This window comes from Thrips palmi, unplaced genomic scaffold (assembly GCF_012932325.1).
Source record: "Thrips palmi isolate BJ-2018 unplaced genomic scaffold, TpBJ-2018v1 HiC_scaffold_5, whole genome shotgun sequence".
In the NCBI taxonomy this organism is placed as follows: domain Eukaryota; kingdom Metazoa; phylum Arthropoda; class Insecta; order Thysanoptera; family Thripidae; genus Thrips; species Thrips palmi.
Window position 1 is genome coordinate 6,263,217 of NW_023144632.1, and position 19,170 is coordinate 6,282,386.

The 19,170-nt window shown below is 61.1% G+C and overlaps 1 protein-coding gene across 2 annotated transcripts in view; it reads left to right on the forward strand.

Moving 5' to 3' along the window:
* LOC117650467 (tachykinin-like peptides receptor 99D) overlaps positions 1-19,170 on the forward strand; it is a 39,552-nt gene that overhangs the window by 2,531 nt on the left and 17,851 nt on the right. For both annotated transcript variants that reach the window (XM_034393922.1, XM_034393924.1), the window contains exons 2-4: positions 2,162-2,424; positions 14,835-15,038; positions 15,509-15,659. In XM_034393922.1, coding sequence (XP_034249813.1) covers positions 2,162-2,424; positions 14,835-15,038; positions 15,509-15,659 — 618 coding nt within the window. The remainder of the gene's footprint in view (positions 1-2,161; positions 2,425-14,834; positions 15,039-15,508; positions 15,660-19,170) is intronic.

A 19,170-nucleotide genomic window follows, 5' to 3' on the forward strand; every position in this document is an offset into this window, starting at 1 on the left:
TTGAGCGGTGACAGTGGTCCTATGCGTCACACGCTTAAAACCTTACGAAGTATTTTGAGCATACTTAGGACAGACTAATTTACTTTGCTATAGAAAGAAATAGTTCTTAAATTTTCAGGTAGCACAGGAAATCAAAAAATGAACCACGACTCCTCCCTCCATTCGGAGTTCGACGAGCTATCGTTGTCGTGGGCTCTCGCGTCAATGTCCATGGTGCGAAACCTGGCGCGGCTCGATGACGAAACGCCGGCAGCGCGGCAGCTGGGGACGTGCTCTCTCCTTGCTCCTCTTCAGGGCCTCACCTCGGCGACAGCGATAGTGCACTCGAAGACGCTCGGCACGGACTCGGCACGGATCCGGACGCGTCGCGCACCTCGCACGTCTCACCCTCCCAACGCGCCCGGCCCTCGGCCCGGCCAGCTGGTCCACTGCCTCCGAACAGTCACGTCGCTCTGTCTCTGTCGCACTCATGGGCCAGCCGTTGTGTTGTTGAAGAGACTATTTCAGCGGAGCCGAGAAGAAGAACAAAAGGCGAGCGGGCCACTTCCGCTTGGGTCACAACAAACAGACAACAGAGGATTTAAACATCGCCGAAAATCTCTTTTTGAAAGTTACGCGGCGTTTTAAAGCTTACACACAATATTTGAGACTCATCCGAGTGAAAATAACATGTTATTGGAACCGCTGGTGGGTAGAAAACCAACGCGTCGTCTGTTTGTTGTGACCCAACCGGAAGTGACCCGCTCGCCTTTTGTTCTTCTTCTCGGCTCCGCTGAAATAGTCTAGTGCGAGGGGAGAGACGGAGCGGCAAAACGATATCCTTCTCGCGCGGCAGTAATAAGCCTGATTACAAACACGCTGTCGAAACCTTACAAACTAACCATTGAAGAAAGAAAATAGTTTGTTGTAGGTGAAGCATTTCAAGCGCTAAGCTCAGAAAGAAAATACCTCGTATCGTAATATACGATCTAAAGAACAAAGCAAATGTGCTCAAAATTGGTTGTAAGGTTCGCGTGCAGTGCATCGTCGCTCTGTCTCCCTCACACCCCCACGCAACGGCCCATGAGTGCGAGAGAGACGGAGCGACGAAAGCGCTGTTTGGAATGAGCCTCGCCGTCCAACGAAAACACGACGCGGCCGCGGCCGCCCTCACCTGGACCGTCCCGCCCGGTCCCGGCGCACGTGGGCCAGTTCCCATGTCGCCGAGAGCGGTCCGCGGCGGGCAGCAGTCAGCGGGGCGGCGGTGGGTTATCATTGTGTACCTGCTCCATGTCTCTCGCTGAAAACGGATCGAGAGGGCTACGAATAGTGCTTTGCGTTCGCCGTGCAGGACATCTCGATTCAGTGGCGTAGCCTGGACTCGCCCGAGCTGGCTGGCGGAGGGACAGGCGGCACACTGCGAACTGCCAGTTAAGGTCGAATGGGGAGGGGTGGGGCTGTCGCTTAACTACGCCGCTGCCTTGGTCGTGAGGTTGGTGTCGTCGCCGTGCCGCCCCTGAAGGGCCTCCGCCGCACGAGTGGTTCGTCGGAATGCCGAACTGGAGGGCTGGGACACGCGGGGCGACGCGGGGCGACGCGGGGCGACGGCTCTGGCTCATGACCTCCCTGTTCGCTGCTCGCTGCGCCATCAGCGTCCAGGCATAGTCCCCGCCGTCGGTTCACTGGCAGCCTCCGTAACTTCCGCGACTTCCTCTTGTCGTCTCCGCGTGGGCCCGTCCCCCGTCGCGTAGCGTTATTGCTCCTAGCGCTCGCGGCGCGTCTGGCCGTGGCCCGGTATTGCCGGCATAAACCGCTTGGGGCTTTGAGCTCTCCGTCTGGGGCTTTGGGTTCCGAGCTTCGGGCCTCAACCTGAGTGGGCGCCGTCGTGCCGCTCTACATTGAGGAGGCCCTGGAGTGGACAGCAGCGTTCCAATCGAGCGAGCGCGTCTTTCCTCCGCGGCACCGCAATGCGCTGGCCGCGGCCTGCCCTGGCCTGCCGCCCCTCCCCCCGCCCCGCCGCCCTGCAGCGCCCTCCCTCTCATCCGCCGATGCGATGGCCATTTTGATTTATGATGCAGCCCCGCTGATCTAGCAGCGGCCCAGTCGCCAGACGAAAACAAGTCGCGGAAGAAACAAGAAGCACTCCAGCATAAATGTTTTGACATCGTTGTTGTTTTTGCAGGTGATTGTGGCGGCCTGCGGCAACATCATGGTCATCTGGATCGTGCTGGCCCACAAGCGCATGCGCACCGTCACCAACTACTTCCTGGTGAACCTGTCCATCGCCGACGCCATGGTGTCCATGCTCAACGTGACGGCCACGTACGTGGGCATGCTGCACAACAACTGGCCCTTCGGCCGCCTCTACTGCAAGCTGTCCCAGTTCGTGGCCGTGCTCTCCATCTGCGCCTCCGTCTTCACCCTCATGGCCATCTCCATGGACCGGTGAGTCCGCGCCTCTGCGACGCCGAGCGCCGTGGGGCGCCGTGGGGGGGGGGCGACGAAAGCGGAGCGGACAATGAGCTTTCGCGAGCGAAGCTGCGAAAGACGGATCGTCGGCAGGCGGCGCGCGCAGGGTGTTGGTGAACTTGCCGTGAAATAATGCAAAGTTCTATCCGCACTCATGGCGTGGCAGGCGGGCTGGCGGGCTGGCGCGGTCTGAGAGCAGCATCCAAAGTCTCAAGGACGGCCGTGGCGCTGCGGGGTGCGCTCGGTAGCTCCGCACCCGTGAGTCCCACGGAACGCCATCTGCTGGCCCCGGACATGTCGGCCGAGCTCGCGGTCGAGTCGAGACACGTCTCGCCGTTCCCACCGTATGAATCCGAATCCGAATAACGCGCGGACGTGCCAACTGTGTCCCGCCGCGCTGAAACCAAGGCGTTAGGGTCATCCGGGACCGGTCCGGGGCTCTGCGGGGGCGCTGTGCACACGGAGGACGGAGGCTGCGGAGGGGAGGAGGCGCACTGCGTATTTGCTCGGCACGCATTGGCAGTCGCCACGGCCGGGCTCGGGTGTGGGCGGCCGTCAGGGATGATCCCCGGGGGCTCGGCGCGCTCGGCGTGGTTCATGATACTACCGTAGTTGCGCCGAACGCCGGCCGTCTTTCAACTCGAGTGTCGGTACAACATGGCACGGCACGGTATGGCATGGCACGACACGAGCAGCCCGGGGCCCCCAGGCTCTAGCGCAGTACCGCTCGACAGGTAACGGAGTCCCGGGCAGGTGGCTGGGTGCGCCCTGCGGGCTCCAGTGTGTGGTGGGGGACGAGACGGGATCGAAATCCTGCCGCCAGATTTATTTGCGCCTCCCGGCCTTGTGCATTTATTCATGCAGCCAAACGCATTAGCAACTAATGCCGCGGTGGCCGTTCGGCCGCTTTTCGTTCCTCTGTGATTGAGGCCGGCCGATTTTAGGAATTGCCGCGCGTATCGCGGGGCGCGCAGCGGGACCACGAGCATTGTTTCCACTTTCCGTCAAAATTCGCGCTCGCACGTGTGTGTATGTGTGTGTGCGCGCGCGCGTGTGTGAATGTGTGCGTGAGTGCGTGCGTCACCGTCAGGGGTCTGGAGCAAAGTTGGTGCCGGTCCAAACTCGGTCTCTATTAGGAAAGCCCGTCGAGGCTTTTGCCCAGACACGCGTGCGTAATACGAGAGGCGTATGCCTGGCCGTCGCGTGTTCGGCGCGTGGCTCTGTCTGGCACACGCACGCACACCTGCACAAACACACTTAGCACACATCACGGGGACCGGAAGTGCGTGAGGAATGCTGATTCATCGTCGCTCGGCAGGAATCCCCGGATTCGGCCTCTCCGCGCGAAGAAAGTTAGCGGCACGGAAACATTGGACGTTCTTCTGGAAGGCCGAGCGCAGCGAGCAGGCTCGGTGTGCGGCCACCGCCACGCCCTCCACCACCACCCACACCACAAAAAAACCAAACAACAAGCAGGAAAAGTCCAAGCAACAACAACCACCACCACCCAGCTTGCCAGCTTGCGTAATTGGCCAATGACCTGGCGACGAGGGCCAAGCCGTCAGGACCGAAGGCCCGATCAACCTGCTTTAATTAATCGCCAATCAGTCGCGCGGCAGAAAAACTAAATGAATTGGGTTCTGGAATTCATTTGCTCCTGCCGCCCGCCTCCGCCCCGCGCGCCCAGGCTCGCGCCCAGGGTGGCTGGGGAGCGGGCGGGCGGGTTGAAGGGCCAGTAGTTAACTCCAGAGATCCCGGCTTGGGGGGGGGGGGGGGGCAGGGTCAGCAAGCTGGCGATCCATCACCACTGTGACGGGCAGGTCGCAAAGGATAACCGCTCGGACAGGAGGACGCGCGTGTTATACGGTCTCTTTGCCAAGACAGCGCGGCGGCGCGCCACCACCGGCAAAATTAATTAATTAATTAATTTCCAGCTTTGCGGGCGTCCCGTGGCGGGGTGGGGCGGGGTGAGGCGCGGTGGGGCGCGGCGGGGCACACCGATATCTCTCGAGCGTAATTAGCGCGTGCCCTCCACGCGCCCCTTAACTGCATTAAAGTCGCCGGCTAGGTACAGCGGCGGACAGGGACGAGCGACAAGCGAATTGATTTGCGCACCTCATGCGGCACCTAATTCAAGCGAAGCCGCCGCCTAGCTCGGCCCGGCCTGGGCACCTCACTGCGGTCACGCCGGACCACGCCCATGGCCCATGGTCATCGCGCTCGTCGTGTCCATGTCCACCATGGTGAGTTAGTTCGGCCTGGGCGACGAAAATAAATTTCCGCGTGAGGGGAGCCTCGCTGCCCGGATGAGGCGTCGCCGGCGTCGCCTCCTGGCGGGGCGGGCAGCCCTCGGCCTGGCCCTACGGCCTTAAGCCCGGCTAGAAGCGGCGGACAGGGACGACCCGACAACCCCGAATTGATTGCGCACCTCTGCGGCACCTAATTCAAGCGACCGCCGCCAGCTCGGCCCGGCCTGGGCACCTCACTGCGGTCCGCTTGGACCACGCCCATGGCCCATGGCATCGCGCTCGTCGTGTCCATGGTCCACCATGGTGAGTTATTCGGCCTGGGCGACGAAAATAACTCCCCCACGGAGCGGCGCCACGGCCCGCGGCCCCACGGCCAGCGGCCCGGCGCGCCCCGGCCCAGCGGCCCACGGGCCCAGCCCCACGGCCCAGCGCCCTGGCCGGGCCCCAGGCCCAGGGCCCCCGGCCCCACCCAGGAGCGGCCCCAGGCCCGGGCCCCTTCGCCGCCCCCCGCCCGCGCCCGCACGCCCACGCCCCACGGCCCAGCGGCCCCACGGCCCAGCGGCCCCCCAGGGGCCCCGGCAGGGGTTGGCGGGGGGCAGGGCGGTTGGGCGTGGCCCGGCGGCGGGCTCCAGTTGGCTCCAGATCGGACGCCCACGAGGCATAAGCCGCCCTCACGGCCGTCAGACGGCGCCCCACGGCCCAGCGGCCCCACGGCCCCACGGCCCAGCGGCCCCACGGCCCAGCGGCCCCACGGCCCAGCGGCCCAGCGGCCCCACGCGGCGTCACGGCGTGAGAGGAGAGACAGGGCGTTCTGCGGTCTGTGTTACTGCAACCGAAGCGGCGGGCTCTTGAAACAACACTCCAAATCACCGCCACTAAATGATGGTAATATTACCGCCTTGCGGTCTGGGGTGAGAACGCGCGGGGGAGTCCAAGGAGGTGGGAACGAAGTGAGACCGTCCGCTGGCCTCAACCTGCTCTCCTTCAGGGCCTTCAGGCGTGTTCGCGTTCTTGCCCGGCCTCGAATCGGCTTGGCTGTGCTTCTCTGTGCTTCGCTGCCGAGAGTGCGCCTCGGTCCCCGCGGCTCTCACTCCATCTCTCTCGCACGCACTCTGGGCCAGTGGCGTATCAGACACCGGGTCAGAGGGTCAGCTGACCCCCCAGTTTCTGAACTGCCCCAGGTCAATCCCCTGCGAGGTAGGCAACATGCAATACAACGACCCCCCAACTTTTTTGACGTTCCTACGCGCCTGCTCTGGGCCCGGCCCACCGAGAGAGCCACTCCCTCCCGCGGCCCGACAAAGCCAACAAAGCCACGAGCGAAGCGAAGCGGGCGAAGTAAGTCGGCGCTGCACCTGCCGCATCACTGCAGGCAGCGGGGACCGACGGGGACGCGGCGCCAGGCTGCCGGCAGGCACGTCGCAGCCGCCAAAGTGGCTGGGGCTGCAGGGATTGGCGCAGACTGCATGCGGACCGCAGCGAGCAGCGTACAGTACCGAGCAAAAGCGGTCCTGTCTCAAAAGCGTCCGCGACACAGACTGAACGGGAAATGCACACTGTCTTTATCGTGTCGTTGTGAGCGATTCGGGACGACGATGATGACGCGGCATTGCCCGGAGCCGCGCCAGCCGACAGCTGGTCTGCCTTGCTGGCGTGACGCCCCAGGGCACCCCATGGCCTGCCATGGCGCCCCAGGGCGAATGCTGCAACAGCGGTGAGACGCAGTGTCATGATACATACGCCCGGGGCCTGCAGGACACCTCTCACACCTGCGGCGACATAAGGGGGACCTGGTGCCATGAATTATGGAGGCTCTACTCTCAGACCCCTGGCAGCCCCCCCCCCCCTCTCCTCCCCCTCCTCCTCCTCACCCACGCTGGCAGTTGCCGCGCCGCCACGCGCGCCACGCGCCGCCGGTGCGTTAGGCCCTGAAAGATTCATCGCGCACCCAGGGCGGAGTGAAGGCTGGAGCTATGATCCAGCAACTTTCATCCCCTGGCGCCGTGGTCTGGCGGTGCCCCGGCGTGCCGCATACCGCGAGCACGGCGAGCAGCGCCAGGCTGCCCGCTGTGGTGTTGCTGGCGCGCGGCGCGGTGACACGGCACAGGACTCTCCGTTCCGAGGGCCCAACCGCTCGAGAAATCCTGCGTGCCCTGAAGCCCTAGAAGTCTCTAGAAATCCGAAATCTTTCCCCAAAAAGGCCAAAAACTGGCAGAGTTTAGCGTTAAAAACGGACGAAATCCAACGAAATCTCTTGTCTTAAGAAATCTTGTGTCCTCCAACATCGTACGTGGTTGCCCCCTCGGTTTTCCCGTTTAGAACAAGAGGCAGCACGCACCACTCCTTCGCAGTTGCACTCCCTCCCCCTCCCCGCATTTTTCGCACGGAGTTTGTTGGTTGCGTAATTGGCGGGCTCAAGATTTTACAGCCCGTATAGAAAAGGCGGTGCAGATTTCGCCGTACCCCCGACAGCATGTTTGCTCACCGGCAGAGTGCTCTCTCGCGTCCACGAGCCGCAAGAGGACCGAGCACCCGGACTCCGTCCCGTTTATTCCCTGGAAATTGAAGGAACGAGTGGGACGCGGTGCACAGCGCCACGGCCCGACTCTCCCGTCCGAGCAGTGCGGTGCCGCGGCACGCCACGGCGGCGCCACTGCGACATCAGCGGCCGCTCGCCTCCTGCCCCTCTTCGGTATTCCCGAGCGCAGCGCGGCCCGCGGCCGCGCAACCGAGGCAAGTTATTTTTTGCCCTCCGGTTCCAATCGCGAGACCGAGATTTGCCGGGCCTCAATCACATTTTAAAAAAAACTTTTAGTTGTATTTGTGACATACAAAAAAAAATTGTTGATTTTTTTGTCGAATTGTTTAATTACGAACGTTTAATAAATAAAATTGACCAATGCAAATTATTTTGCTACCCACCATAGCGCATGTCGTAGGAGCTTCCATGCTAATCTCCGCTGTAGCTCAAAACTGCGCCCTAGAGGACTGCCCGTTTGCAATTTATGTTCCGAGAAAACGCGATCAAAGTGGGAAACTGGGCTTTTCCCTATGCATGTAGTAGGATGTAATTCATGTAAAGTTATTAGTATGTCGACCACTTTTAGGAGTGAATACCCCCTTGGTTTAGAACAAGGCAGCACGCACCACTCCTTCGCAGTTGCACTCCCTCCCCTTCCCCCCCCCCCCGCATTTTTCGCACGGAGTTTGTTGGTTGCGTAATTGGCGGGCTCAAGATTTTACAGCCCGTATAGCAAAGGCGGTGCAGATTTCGCCGTACCCCCGACAGCATGTTTGCTCACCGGCAGAGTGCTCTCTCGCGTCCACGAGCCGCAAGAGGACCGAGCACCCGGACTCCGTCCCGTTTAATCCCTGGAAATTGAAGGAACGAGTGGGACGCGGTGCACAGCGCCACGGCCCGACTCTCCCGTCCGAGCAGTGCGGTGCCGCGGCAACGCCACGGCGGCGCCACTGCGACACTCAGCGGCCGCTCGCCCTCCTGCACCTCTTCTCGGTATTCCCCGAGCGCAGCGCGGCCCGCGGCCCGCGCAAACCAGAGGCAAGTTATTTTTCTGCCCTCTCGGTTCCAATCGCGAGACCGAGATTTGCCGGGCCCCTCTCGCCCCTTTAATTTCTCCCCCCTTTTTTCATTAAACGCTTTCCCAGAAAGGTCGCGCGACGCGAAGCGAGACGCGACCGGGAAAAATGAGGTAAATCCGATTCTGTGATGTTGCTGGGTCAGCCCGGCAAGCTCCGGGCAGGCGACGGGCAGGCGACGGGCCTGACGTCAGCCCTCGTCACACCGCTCGTCGGTCCGCGTCACAGCGTCACTTCGTCACCTCCACTGAGATTGGCCGGACCGCTCAGCGCTCCTTTTCTGGCGTGCCAATTTTCCCGCCCCAATATGACTTTATTTCCTGCGTGGCGACGACGGCAAGCGACGGCAGACCGGAGGGGCAGAGTTTGGCGGCCGGCCGAGCGATTCCGCGCCGTATCGCTCTGTCTCCCTCGCACTCATGGGCGTCCCGGAGGGGTGCGAGAGAGACAGGGCAGGTCAGAATAATGTGGCCCGGGGGTGCTACGCGTGCCACGTGCCGATTGTCCTCGCGTGCGCCGCCGTCAGAGGAAGCCCGCACGACGGCTGGGCTCCGAGCGGCGCGGAGCACCCCTCCTCGCCGCTCCAGGTTCGCCTTTGTGAGTACCTGGGACCAGAAAGGGGAAGCGCCTCAAACCCTGTCTTCGTTTATCTTGCGAACGATACTCTTTCCCGAAGCGGCAAAAGTTTTGGACAATACGTGCCGTCTCGTATCGCTCTGCAATAACGCTTTTCGAGTCAGAAAACTTGACAGAGACTCCCCCTCCCCTCCCGATTAAAAGGAAGAGAGGGGAAAACGGCACTCATACAGGGGTTCGCCGTGTCCAAAGAGAGGCCACCGCGTGCGTGTGTGCAGTGGAGTGCGCAGAAATTTAGAAAGGGGGGGTCAGGCCATGCTTTTTGCCTACTTACAGGGGGAAAGTGACGCAATTTGCCTACCTTCCAGGTGGCTGTCTAGTAGCCAAAGCGTGGGGTCATGACCCCCCTGACACCCGACACCCCCCCCCCCCCCCCCCTCCTTGCGCACGCCACTGCGTGTGTGAGTGCTGCCTCCTGGCGTGTTTGGCTGGCTCCGCGCGGACCGGTCGGTGGCTGTCCGTGTCCGTCCGCTCCGCGGCCAGGCTGCCCACTCCCCATCCCCCTCCGTTTCACTTCCCGCGGGGCCCAACCGTGTGCTGGACGCGTAGCAGCGTACGGCTTTCCGGGCAGCAACACCAGCAGCCAGCTCACCTTGCTGTCGCTTTAGTTCAGTCGGACACAATGCCGGACCCGGGCCCGGAAAGAAAATCCGACGAGCGAAACCCCGCCAGGCCACGCGCTGCGGTCCACTACCTCCAGCCGGAGAGAATGAAAGGTTAGGAGATGCCGCGTGTACAGAACGTGAAGCCGGTGTGCCCGGGTCGAGGCCCGGGTGGGCCGGCCGATCGAACCCCTGCACTGGGGCACTGCACTGCAAGGCGGACTCTGACAGCGACCCGGACAGTCCGCCCCTTAGTCCCTTCGTGCGTGCGCGGCGTGCGCGGTGCGCAGGTAATGCGGGCCGCACAAAAGGGCTGCCACCGATCGATGTGGCGTGCCGGGTAAACCGAGGCCGGACACGGACCATTAGGCCTCCACGAGACTTTATAGTCACACCTTGTTTTATTGTGGCGTCGAATGAGATTTGTAATTGGCCGAGTTAGTCGTTGAAGCGGGACGACTTGGCTGTCAGCGCGAAACTCGTTTGCAAGTGGAGCGCGAGAACTCTCTGCGGCTGGATTTCAATAACGCTGCTACCCCCTTCCGCCTCGCCGCCCGCCGCCCTACATCTAATCTGCGCAGAACAACCAGTGGAAACTAAGTTGTCATGGACATGTGCCGCTAGCTCGCGCTAGCTTTGCAAAGGGTGGCATTAAATCTGCAGGCGCGCGCCTCGGCCTCGTGGGCGTCTCTCTGGAAAAGGAGGGAAAACGCAAGCCATTGCCAACAACGAAAACGCGCATTCGTTATTCGTTAGCAAAAGCAGGGCAAAATTTTGCTTGGGACCCGCAATTTTTTGAAAGGAGGGGCGGGGGCTGAGGGTGAAAGCCTACCGCAACAGCCGAAGAGTCAAGAGAACGAAAATCTGTTTCCGGTTTGCGCACCTGGAAAACGGAGCGGGTGTGTTGCTACCGATAGTGTGTTGTCATTTCTCTTTCTCCTCTCACATCGATCAGAAAAGGGATGGATATGAGGCTCACACTCGTTTCCGGGGCTCAGGAACCAGTATTTTTAGTTTACCGTCCGTGAGTGAAAGGCGGTGATTCTGAATGATTGATTGTCCCCCCCCCCTCCCCGGGCCGCGCCTGTCGGTCCGTCACAGAGTCGCAACCAACTTGGCGACTGACCTCACGCTCGACAGTTAGACGGCGGCTTCAATGACCAGCACCAACAGGCAGAGATTCCGAACTGATGTTGTTTGGTCACTCTGTTTCTCCCGCAGCGGGGCGTCCGGAAGGGTGTGAGGGAGAGACAGCACTGTTCAGAAGTTCAGAAGCGAGCCGGGACGGTGGCCCGCACACAGCGATCGGCTTGGGTTTGTTTCGGAAGCCTAATGACGTCACCATTTGCATCGATCCCCAAAACGCCCTTCAATTTCAGCCGGAACTGTTCGGTGTAGTACTGTGAATGCCGGTGTTTTCTGTAAGAGCGCAACCGCACAGCGGGATGCCTACACGCAGAAAATTTATTTTTGATCAGATTTAGTCTTGATTTAGACGTGGTTTGCAGCAATCGAGCTTCAGAATTTGTAAGGTGCTAAATAATTTGCTTGTCTGTCCATCGCGCGTCCATGCTAATTTTTAAACAGAATTTCGAATTTTTTCACACGTAGGGGTAAGTGGGGTAAGAAAAGTACACGGTCAGAAAAGTGCACCCCGCCTCCTCCTGAGCCCTATTCGACTGATCTCGACATCCATTTAGAGGGAGTTCACTCACAATTTCAATATTCCAAGTTGAAATAGCTGGTCAGGATGGCACCACAAGAGTTTTACTCTTCTAACAGTGTACTTTTCTTCCCCAACTTACCCCAGAAGAATCCGCGAGGTCGCGGCACTGTATCACAGCCAGGCCTCAGCTTGTCTGCGACAGCCGCGGCGACATTCCTATCGCGACGCGATATTGCCAATACTTTCCATAGGCTCCCTGCATGCCTGGCATGGGGCGCGGGGCGGGCGGGCGCGGGCGGCCGAGCCCTGGGGCCAGCCCTGGGGCCAGCCCTGGGGCCAGCCCCGGGGCCCAGCCAAGCGCCCGGCCGGGTCGGGGACTGACTGCCAGGCGGGGCGAAACACCTCGCACTGCGGCAGGCCCCGCAGTCCCCGCACGCCCCGCAGTGGGGCAGGGCCCGGCAGGCACACGCGGCCCCGCCAAGGCCCCGCGAGTGCACGTCACTGATAACCGGAGAGGGATGGCACTGTGCTTGCGGTGTCCGGGCCGCGCCGGCCGCGTCGGGGGACACTTTTAAATCGCGCACCTGCGGCCCGTCCCCGCCGCCGCAGCGCACCGCCCCCACCCCGTCGTCGCGAACGTCATTTCGGGCCGCCCCTCCTCGGCGCGCCTCGTGTATCGCGGAGTTGGCGGTGCAGCCTCCCCGCCCAATCGGGCTTATTGCGTCCCTTTGAGGCGGCCGAGGCGCCCCCGTGCAGGAAGGCGGTGGCCTGGCGGTGGCCTCGCCTCGCCACGCCGTTGTTGCAGTTCGAGAACTCTTGGCCCGGAGCCCCGCACTGCACCAGAGACGCCACCACTCGCAGAGTGGCGGTGCACAGCAGGGGAGGAGGGAAAAGTGGCGCCGCGGCAGTCGCCAGGTCGGCGTCGGGGACGGGCCGGCGAGCAATAAGGGCTCGGACGAACCTTGGAACATTCCGCCTTAATGGAGCGCGGCCAGGACGCCGACGGCGTCACGCGGCGGCCAGGACGGGAGGGACATCCATCAGGCTGGGTGCCTGGAGGACCGCGTCGAGCACGGCGCGCTCGGCGGCCGAGTGCCGCGGATGCATCACGAAGCCGCCTTAATCTACGCCAGCCAGTCCAGCGCGACAGCGGCGCGTTGGGGCGCGGTGGGGTGGGGTGGGGTGGGGTGGGGTGGGGCAGGGCAGGGCAGGGCAGGGCAGGGCAGGGCAGGGCAGGGCAGGGCGGGCCTTGGCCTAGGCCGGGCGTGACCCGACGCACTAAACAGCCCGGCCACTCCGCACCCCATCCCCCACCCCCGGCGAAAATAACACGGCTCCAGCCAGCCCTGGCGGCCCTGGCGGCGGCGGCCCTGGCCCTGGACAGCCCCCACACCTTCCGAGACGCGGCACCGCGGCCGGCGCGTGTGCTCCGTCAGCGGGAGCAGGGACCACCAGTGGGGCCCACCATTGGCATGGGGTCAAAATCTGCCAGGGTGAACTGAGACAGGTCCAAGAGAGGACCCGGTCCAGGGTTGAGACGTAGTAAAAGGAAACATTTTAAATGTGACTACTCCTCCAGACAGCGCGGCTGGGGTGGGGGCTTTTACGAGGCGAGGCGGGCGGCAGCGGCGGCAGTGGACCCGAAGGTTAACGCCCCCTTTACGCGGTGAGGTCATCGCTGTAGTCTGCCGACAAGATGTCCCTAATCCGGCGTCAGGCCTGGAGCCTTGCCTGGAGCCCCACCCCCCAGGGCCGCAGTAAAGGGCCGGGGCGGCCGGGGCGAGGCGAGGGTGCGCACCTGTGCGTGCAGCAGCGGCCAGTCGGCGGCCGGGGCGAGGCGAGGGTGCGCACCTGTGCGTGCAGCAGCGGCCAGTCGGCGGCCGGCGAGGCGCGAAAAGGCCGCCAAGTCGAGACAAACCCGCAGCCACGGCAGCAACAGGCGGCCGCGGGCCGCGCACCAGATTTCCATCTCCACATCCGGGGCCGGGGAAGAGACAGCCCCGCCAGCCCCGAGCAAGCCATTAGTGTGTTGCGTTGCCAAACGAGGGGCCCTTCCCTCCCAGGCCCTCGGCCGGGCCTCGGCCAGGCCCTTCGCAGCGTCATTGTCTTTTCAACGAGTCGGCGGCCGCCTCGGCGCCTCGAGCGGCAGCCCTCCAGTGCCCTCCAGCCCCGACTCGCCAGGGCGGCCAGGGCAGCCAGGGCGGCGGAGAAGCAATACAGAAGTCGCCGACGCTGTCTCTCCCTCCCCCCACTCCTCCTTTCCTCTTTCAAACCAGACAGGGGCTGAGGTATCGGCTCTCGTCCTTTGTATAAACGGCCCTTCTCAATCCACTCAACTTTGCGTTGTGTCACAGACTTCTCTCCCAGGGGACTGTATTCGAAAGAAGACGGGACCAATAAACGTACTTCTTTATTACGCGTTTGAACTCTTTTTTCTTTCGGGAAGTTTAGATCGTTCGATACTGCGCCAGCCAATTACCTATCAAATTAAGCTTCCGCATGCGAAAATATGATAAAAATTTTGAAAGTTAAATATGCATAGTTTCTATGCATGTGGTCGCCCCACAAAAAATTTACCTGTTTTTTTTTTTTTTTAAATTAAAAATGAGTGTCCCTGAGGAGGCCTGTGCTCTGCCTGTGCTTTCCTCCTTCGCACCTTCCCGCCACAGTGTAAGGGTCTCGGGCCGGTTTGGGGCGGTGCGGTGGGCCTTGCGGTGGGCCTTGCGGTGGGCCTTGCGGTGTGCGGTGATGATGATACTCGTGGGAGCGGACATACACGAGGAGAAAGCGACGATCCGCGAAATCGGCCGTCGGAGCGGCAGCGGCGGCGGCAGCGGCGGCAGCGGCGGCAACCCACCGCCCGGCCCGGCCCGGGGCAGGTCTGGCCGTCTGGCCGGTCGAACCCCGAGGCTGCCAAGCTGCCGAGGCAGAGGGTGATAATTCAACTTGGAGAAGTCCGTCTCATCCGAGCAAGCGGCAGCTCGCGGCAGCAGAAGCGAGGAGCAGGAGAGAGAGAGAGAGAGAGAGAGAGAGAGAGAGAGAGAGAGAGAGAGAGAGAGGAGAGAAGAGAGGAGAGAGAGAAGTAGAGAGAGAAGTAGAGAGGGAGAGAGAAGTAGAGAGAGAGAGAGAGAGAGAGAGAGAGAGAGGGAGAGAGAAGTAGAGAGAGAAGTAGAGAGGGAGAGAGAAGTAGAGAGAGAGAGAGGGAAGGAGATGGGGAGAGGGATTGCAGAGCGCCACCGCCCCCTCCCCTCCCCTATCAGCTCGGCGATAATTCAAGCGCCGATAGCGATGGATCTGCCGGAGAAAAGGGCGCGAAACAAAGGCGCGCGTCAAAACTGTTCGGACATGGCACAACAATGTGAAGCTGTCGACACGCACGGCGCCGCCCCCGGCCCGACTTCGACCCGCGGGACCCGCATCGCGTGTACCCTCGCTGTTACTTTCCGGTCGGAAACCAATCGCACTGTCGATTCTCTCGCGTCTTTTTCCGAGTCAGCGTTGAGGCTTGAGTTTCGTTGGCGCAACAGTGGCCTTGCCGGGTGTCGGATGCCACTGGCTGTGTGTGTGTGTCTATCTGTCTGTGTGAGGCTGGATGTTGGTGATGTAATCGACGTCTTGGCCTTTCTGTGTCTGCAGGTACATGGCCATCATGTACCCGCTGCGCCGGCGGCTGGGCAAGCGGACCACGCTGGGCCTGGCGCTGGGCATCTGGGTGGTGGGGTCCGCCATGTCCTCGCCCATGCTGTTCTACCAGACCACGGACGTGGTGGACGGCGACCGCGTGCTGTGCTACGCCGAGTGGCCCGACGGCCCCACCACGCGCAGCCACCAGGAATACGTGTAAGTCGTCCACCGCCAGACGGACTCTCGTCTTGCAGTGTGCAGGTGCGCGATTGCCTGTGCGCTTCGAGAAGAGCGTGTGGAAAACCGTAAGCTGCGCTTGAATGAAGCGTGACGTCACGCCTTTTTCCAGTGTCGTGTTCCCTCGAGGGGGTATGCACTCGCGTAATAGTCGGTTCACTCTATCTGTAATAGCTTGCGTAATAATACGCGTAATAGTCGCGTAATAGCCCAAATTGTCAAAATTTTATCAATTTTGGTGTGTTTTAGGCCGTTTTTAGCTAAATTCCGATTAATTTGTGGCGTAATAGAGCGTAATAGCGTAATAGTCGGTACACAGGTTCAGAGAGCGCATACCCCCTCGTGTTCCCTTGTGTTTTTTTTTTTTTGCCGCGTGTTGCGCGCGTCATGTTGCAGCCGCCGGCAGAGCGCGTCTGATTCCTTTGTTGGTTCCCTCCCACTCGACGCAGGTACAACGTCGTGTTCATGGTGGTGACCTACTTCGTGCCCATCACGCTCATGGGCTACGCCTACCTGCGCGTCGGCATCGAGCTCTGGGGCAGCCAGAGCATCGGGGAGTGCACCCAGCGCCAGCTGCAGAACATCCAGAGCAAGAGGCGGGTGAGTACCGCAGTGGCGGCCGAGCGGCAAGCGCAGCGGAGGGCGGAGGCCCCTCGAGCGGCCTATGCTGCCTCGTCGGTCGGTAATTGATTAAGTCGAAGGCTCGCCGGAGGACCTGCCGACTAATATCCGCAATTAATTGAGGCGCGAGGGCCGAAAAAGAGGCAACGAAACGGAGAGTCGCCTCGACGCACCGCTTCGCTAGGCGCCACGCCGCGCCCTGGCCGCGCCGCGCCACGGCCATTAGCACAGCCTCGAGCACGGCCAGCAGACGCTCTTTGCAAATCCCGGCATAATACAGCCGGGGTCGCTTTCGTCGCGCTGTCTCCCTCGCACTCGTGGGGCGTTCCCTACGGGCCCTACGGGTGCGAGAGAGAGAGAGAGAGAGAGCGACGAAACCGACTCTCGGAATCAGTCTGCAGGATCGAGGCCCAGTGCCGCACGGCAGGCCAGCGCGAATTTCCCTTTCAAATGTTAATTTCGCTCGTCGCCTTTAAGGCGCTAATACGCTGTCCGGCCTGGCAGGGGGAGGGGGGGGGGGCGGGGGCGCTTGAGGTGATCCATCTACAAGTAAGTGCGCGTGGCTGCACCCCCCTCCGCCTCCGTCCGTTCTGCGGGGGCGTCGTAAACCGATGGCCCGTGCCGTATTGACCCGCACCGGGTCAGCCCGTAAGTTAGTTTGCTGCTTGAGAGCCGCAGCCAGCAGCGCGGTGGAGAAGGGGGGGGGGGGCAACTCGATCGGCGAGATCCGCTCGGAATCCACTGTGACCCGGGCGGCATTCCGGGGCGGGGCGGGGCGGCGCGGGGCGGTCAAGTGCTGGATACTGCATGCATTTGTTCCCGCTCACTTTTCCGAGGGGCGGGAAGGGAAAAACCTCCCCTCGGCCACGGACCGCGGTTCGGCGCGGCGCGGCGAGTCAGCCCGTCGCCGCCTGGTCGCCGCGCCTCGCCGTCACGCCGCTTTCTTATGGGCGCCGCCATGAGCCCATATGAAAAAGAAAGGCTCCAAAAACAGCCCGAGCGGGGGCTATGTCCAAAAACGGTTCCACCGGACTGGTCCGGCTGACATCCAGAATGTTAGAAACCCGGGCAAGGTTTCGGGTGTTGTCCGACGACTAGATTCGGACTCTTTTCGGACTAACCCGAAGCAAGGCCGGCGAGCAGGGTGGGCTGCTCCCCGCCCCCCCCAAACCCTTCCCCTCCCTCCCAAAAACCCCCCTCTCCTCCCTTCGGAATCCCCTCCCCCCCTCTGCAAGTGCAGTGCAGGCAACACTGCAAAGCCGGTGCACTTGGCAAGCCGTTTTGAATGTTGAAAATTGGCAAGCCTGGACCTGAAATACTTCCGAGTTCGCAAAATTTGGGCATTGCTGGCGGCCGAAGCGCTAAGTTTGGGCAAACTGGAAGATTTCAGGTCAGGGTTGCCAATGTTTAGCATTCAAAACGGCGTGCCACTTTTGTGGCAGGCAAACTTGGCCCCGGATTTGAACTTACGATAGTAATCAAGTAGTTGATATTTTGGATAAAAAAATTTCCGATGGAAAGCACTTTGGGGACGAGAGTGCACGGGGAAAGGCGAATTAAATGATACACCTCCCCCTCGCACCCCCCGTCCCTTTAGTGTTGGGAGATGCACACAGAACAGCAAGCGTAGAGTCACTAGCGTCCAAAACGGTCATCAGCCAAAAAAATTTTCAAACAAAAAACACACTTCTTTCCGCCCAAACTGGCTCGTTCCCAGCACAAGGCTGCGCAAGGCTGCAGCGCGCGGAGGCGACATGGCTTCAGCGCGCCGAGCGAGTGGACTCTGACGCAGGCAAACGCGATGCGTGCACCTTGGAGGGCAGCTGGAGACTGACGTTTTGCGTGCCGAGGCGGCCAAAACTTTCCGAGTTGCCGAAGGATTAAGGCTCCCCTCCTGGCCGAACCAATCAGAGAGCGCCCCCCGACCGGTGGGAAGCGGGATATCCTACTCCCGGATTTAGTTACTCCCCAGTACACCATCCCCAGGGACAATGTACTCCCCCCTTAGGGAGAGTACACCATCCCTGGGGATAGTGTACTCCCCCACCTCGAGAGGGGGGGGGTACATTGACCCTAGGGATAGTTACTCCCCCGGGAGTACACTATCCCTAGAGTGAAGGTACTCCCCCTCTCTTGAGGGGGGAGTACATTGGCCCTAGGGGTGGGTACCCCCACCAGCAGGGGAGTACTTGGTCCCTAGGGATACTCCCCCAAATGGCAGACGTCATAGGGCAGATGCCGTTGTCGGGTTGGTTGGGTTGGGTTTTTCCCTTTCATCGACGGGAAAGGGTACTTAATATTCTAAATCTAAACTGTCCAACCCCAAACCTAACCAAACCTAACGGGCTCGGGATAGATTTACTCTACTCGCGAGGATGTTACCCTACTCTCGACAGATATTATAATCAAACATAATGGTCCCAAAAAAATCCTAACCTAACGGGCTCCTCACAAACTCAAGGGCGCCGGAAGGGGGGTGCGGGGGGGGGGGGGGGGGGGGGGGGGGGGGGGGGACTTGCCCCCCCCCAAAAATTTGGGGGGGGGGGCATCGCCCCCCCCACTTTCAGACACTAAATTGCCATTTTGAGCTCGAAAAAAGAAAAAAAATATAGCCAAAATCGCAAATTTTTTGATTTTTGGCTTCTTGCTCGCTTCGCTCGCAGGTTTTCTAAATTTTTCCCCCATTATTTTGCCGTTTGGCTCGCTTCGCCCCCCAATAAAGCGTGTGATTAAGCTCTAAAAATAGCAAAAATTGTGTTAAAGTCTAGAATTGTGTGAATTTTCGCTTTAAGCTCGCTTTTTCTTTGGGGGATTTGGAACACTATTAGAGAAGTCTAAACCCTATGGGGTTACCCCTTAACGGTAGGCAACCCCAAAAATTTTCATAAAATTTCGCCCCCCCCCCCCCCCCCCCACCCCCCCCAAACCCCCACCACCAACCCCCACCACCCGAAAATACTTCCCGGGGGCCCAGGACGCTGGACAGCCCCGCTGTTTTAGGCTGGCACAGCCTCGCTGTTTGACGCTGGCACAGCCCCGCTGTTTGACGCTGGCACAGCCTCGCTGTTTTAGGGTGGCACAGCCTCGCTGTGTGAGGCTGGCACAGCCCCGCTGTGTGAGGCTGGCACAGCCTCGCTTTTGTGAGTTTGGCCAGCTTCGCTTTGTGAGGCTGGCACAGCCTCGCTGTTTTGGGGGTGGCACAGCCTCGCTGTTTGACGCTGGGACAGCCTCGCTGTTTGACGCTGGCACAGCCGCGTTTGGGCGCTGGCACAGCTCGCTGTTGACGCTGGCACAGCCTCGCTGTTTGACGCTGGCACAGCCTCGCTTTTGTTTAGGCTGGCACTCCCCGCTGTTTGACGCTGGCACAGCCTCGCTGTTTGACGCTGGCAAAAGCCTCGCTGTTTGACGCTGGCACAGCCTCGTGTTTGACGCTGGCACAGGGTCGCTGGTTTTACGCTGGCACAGCGTGGCGTTTGACGGGCCCCAGGCC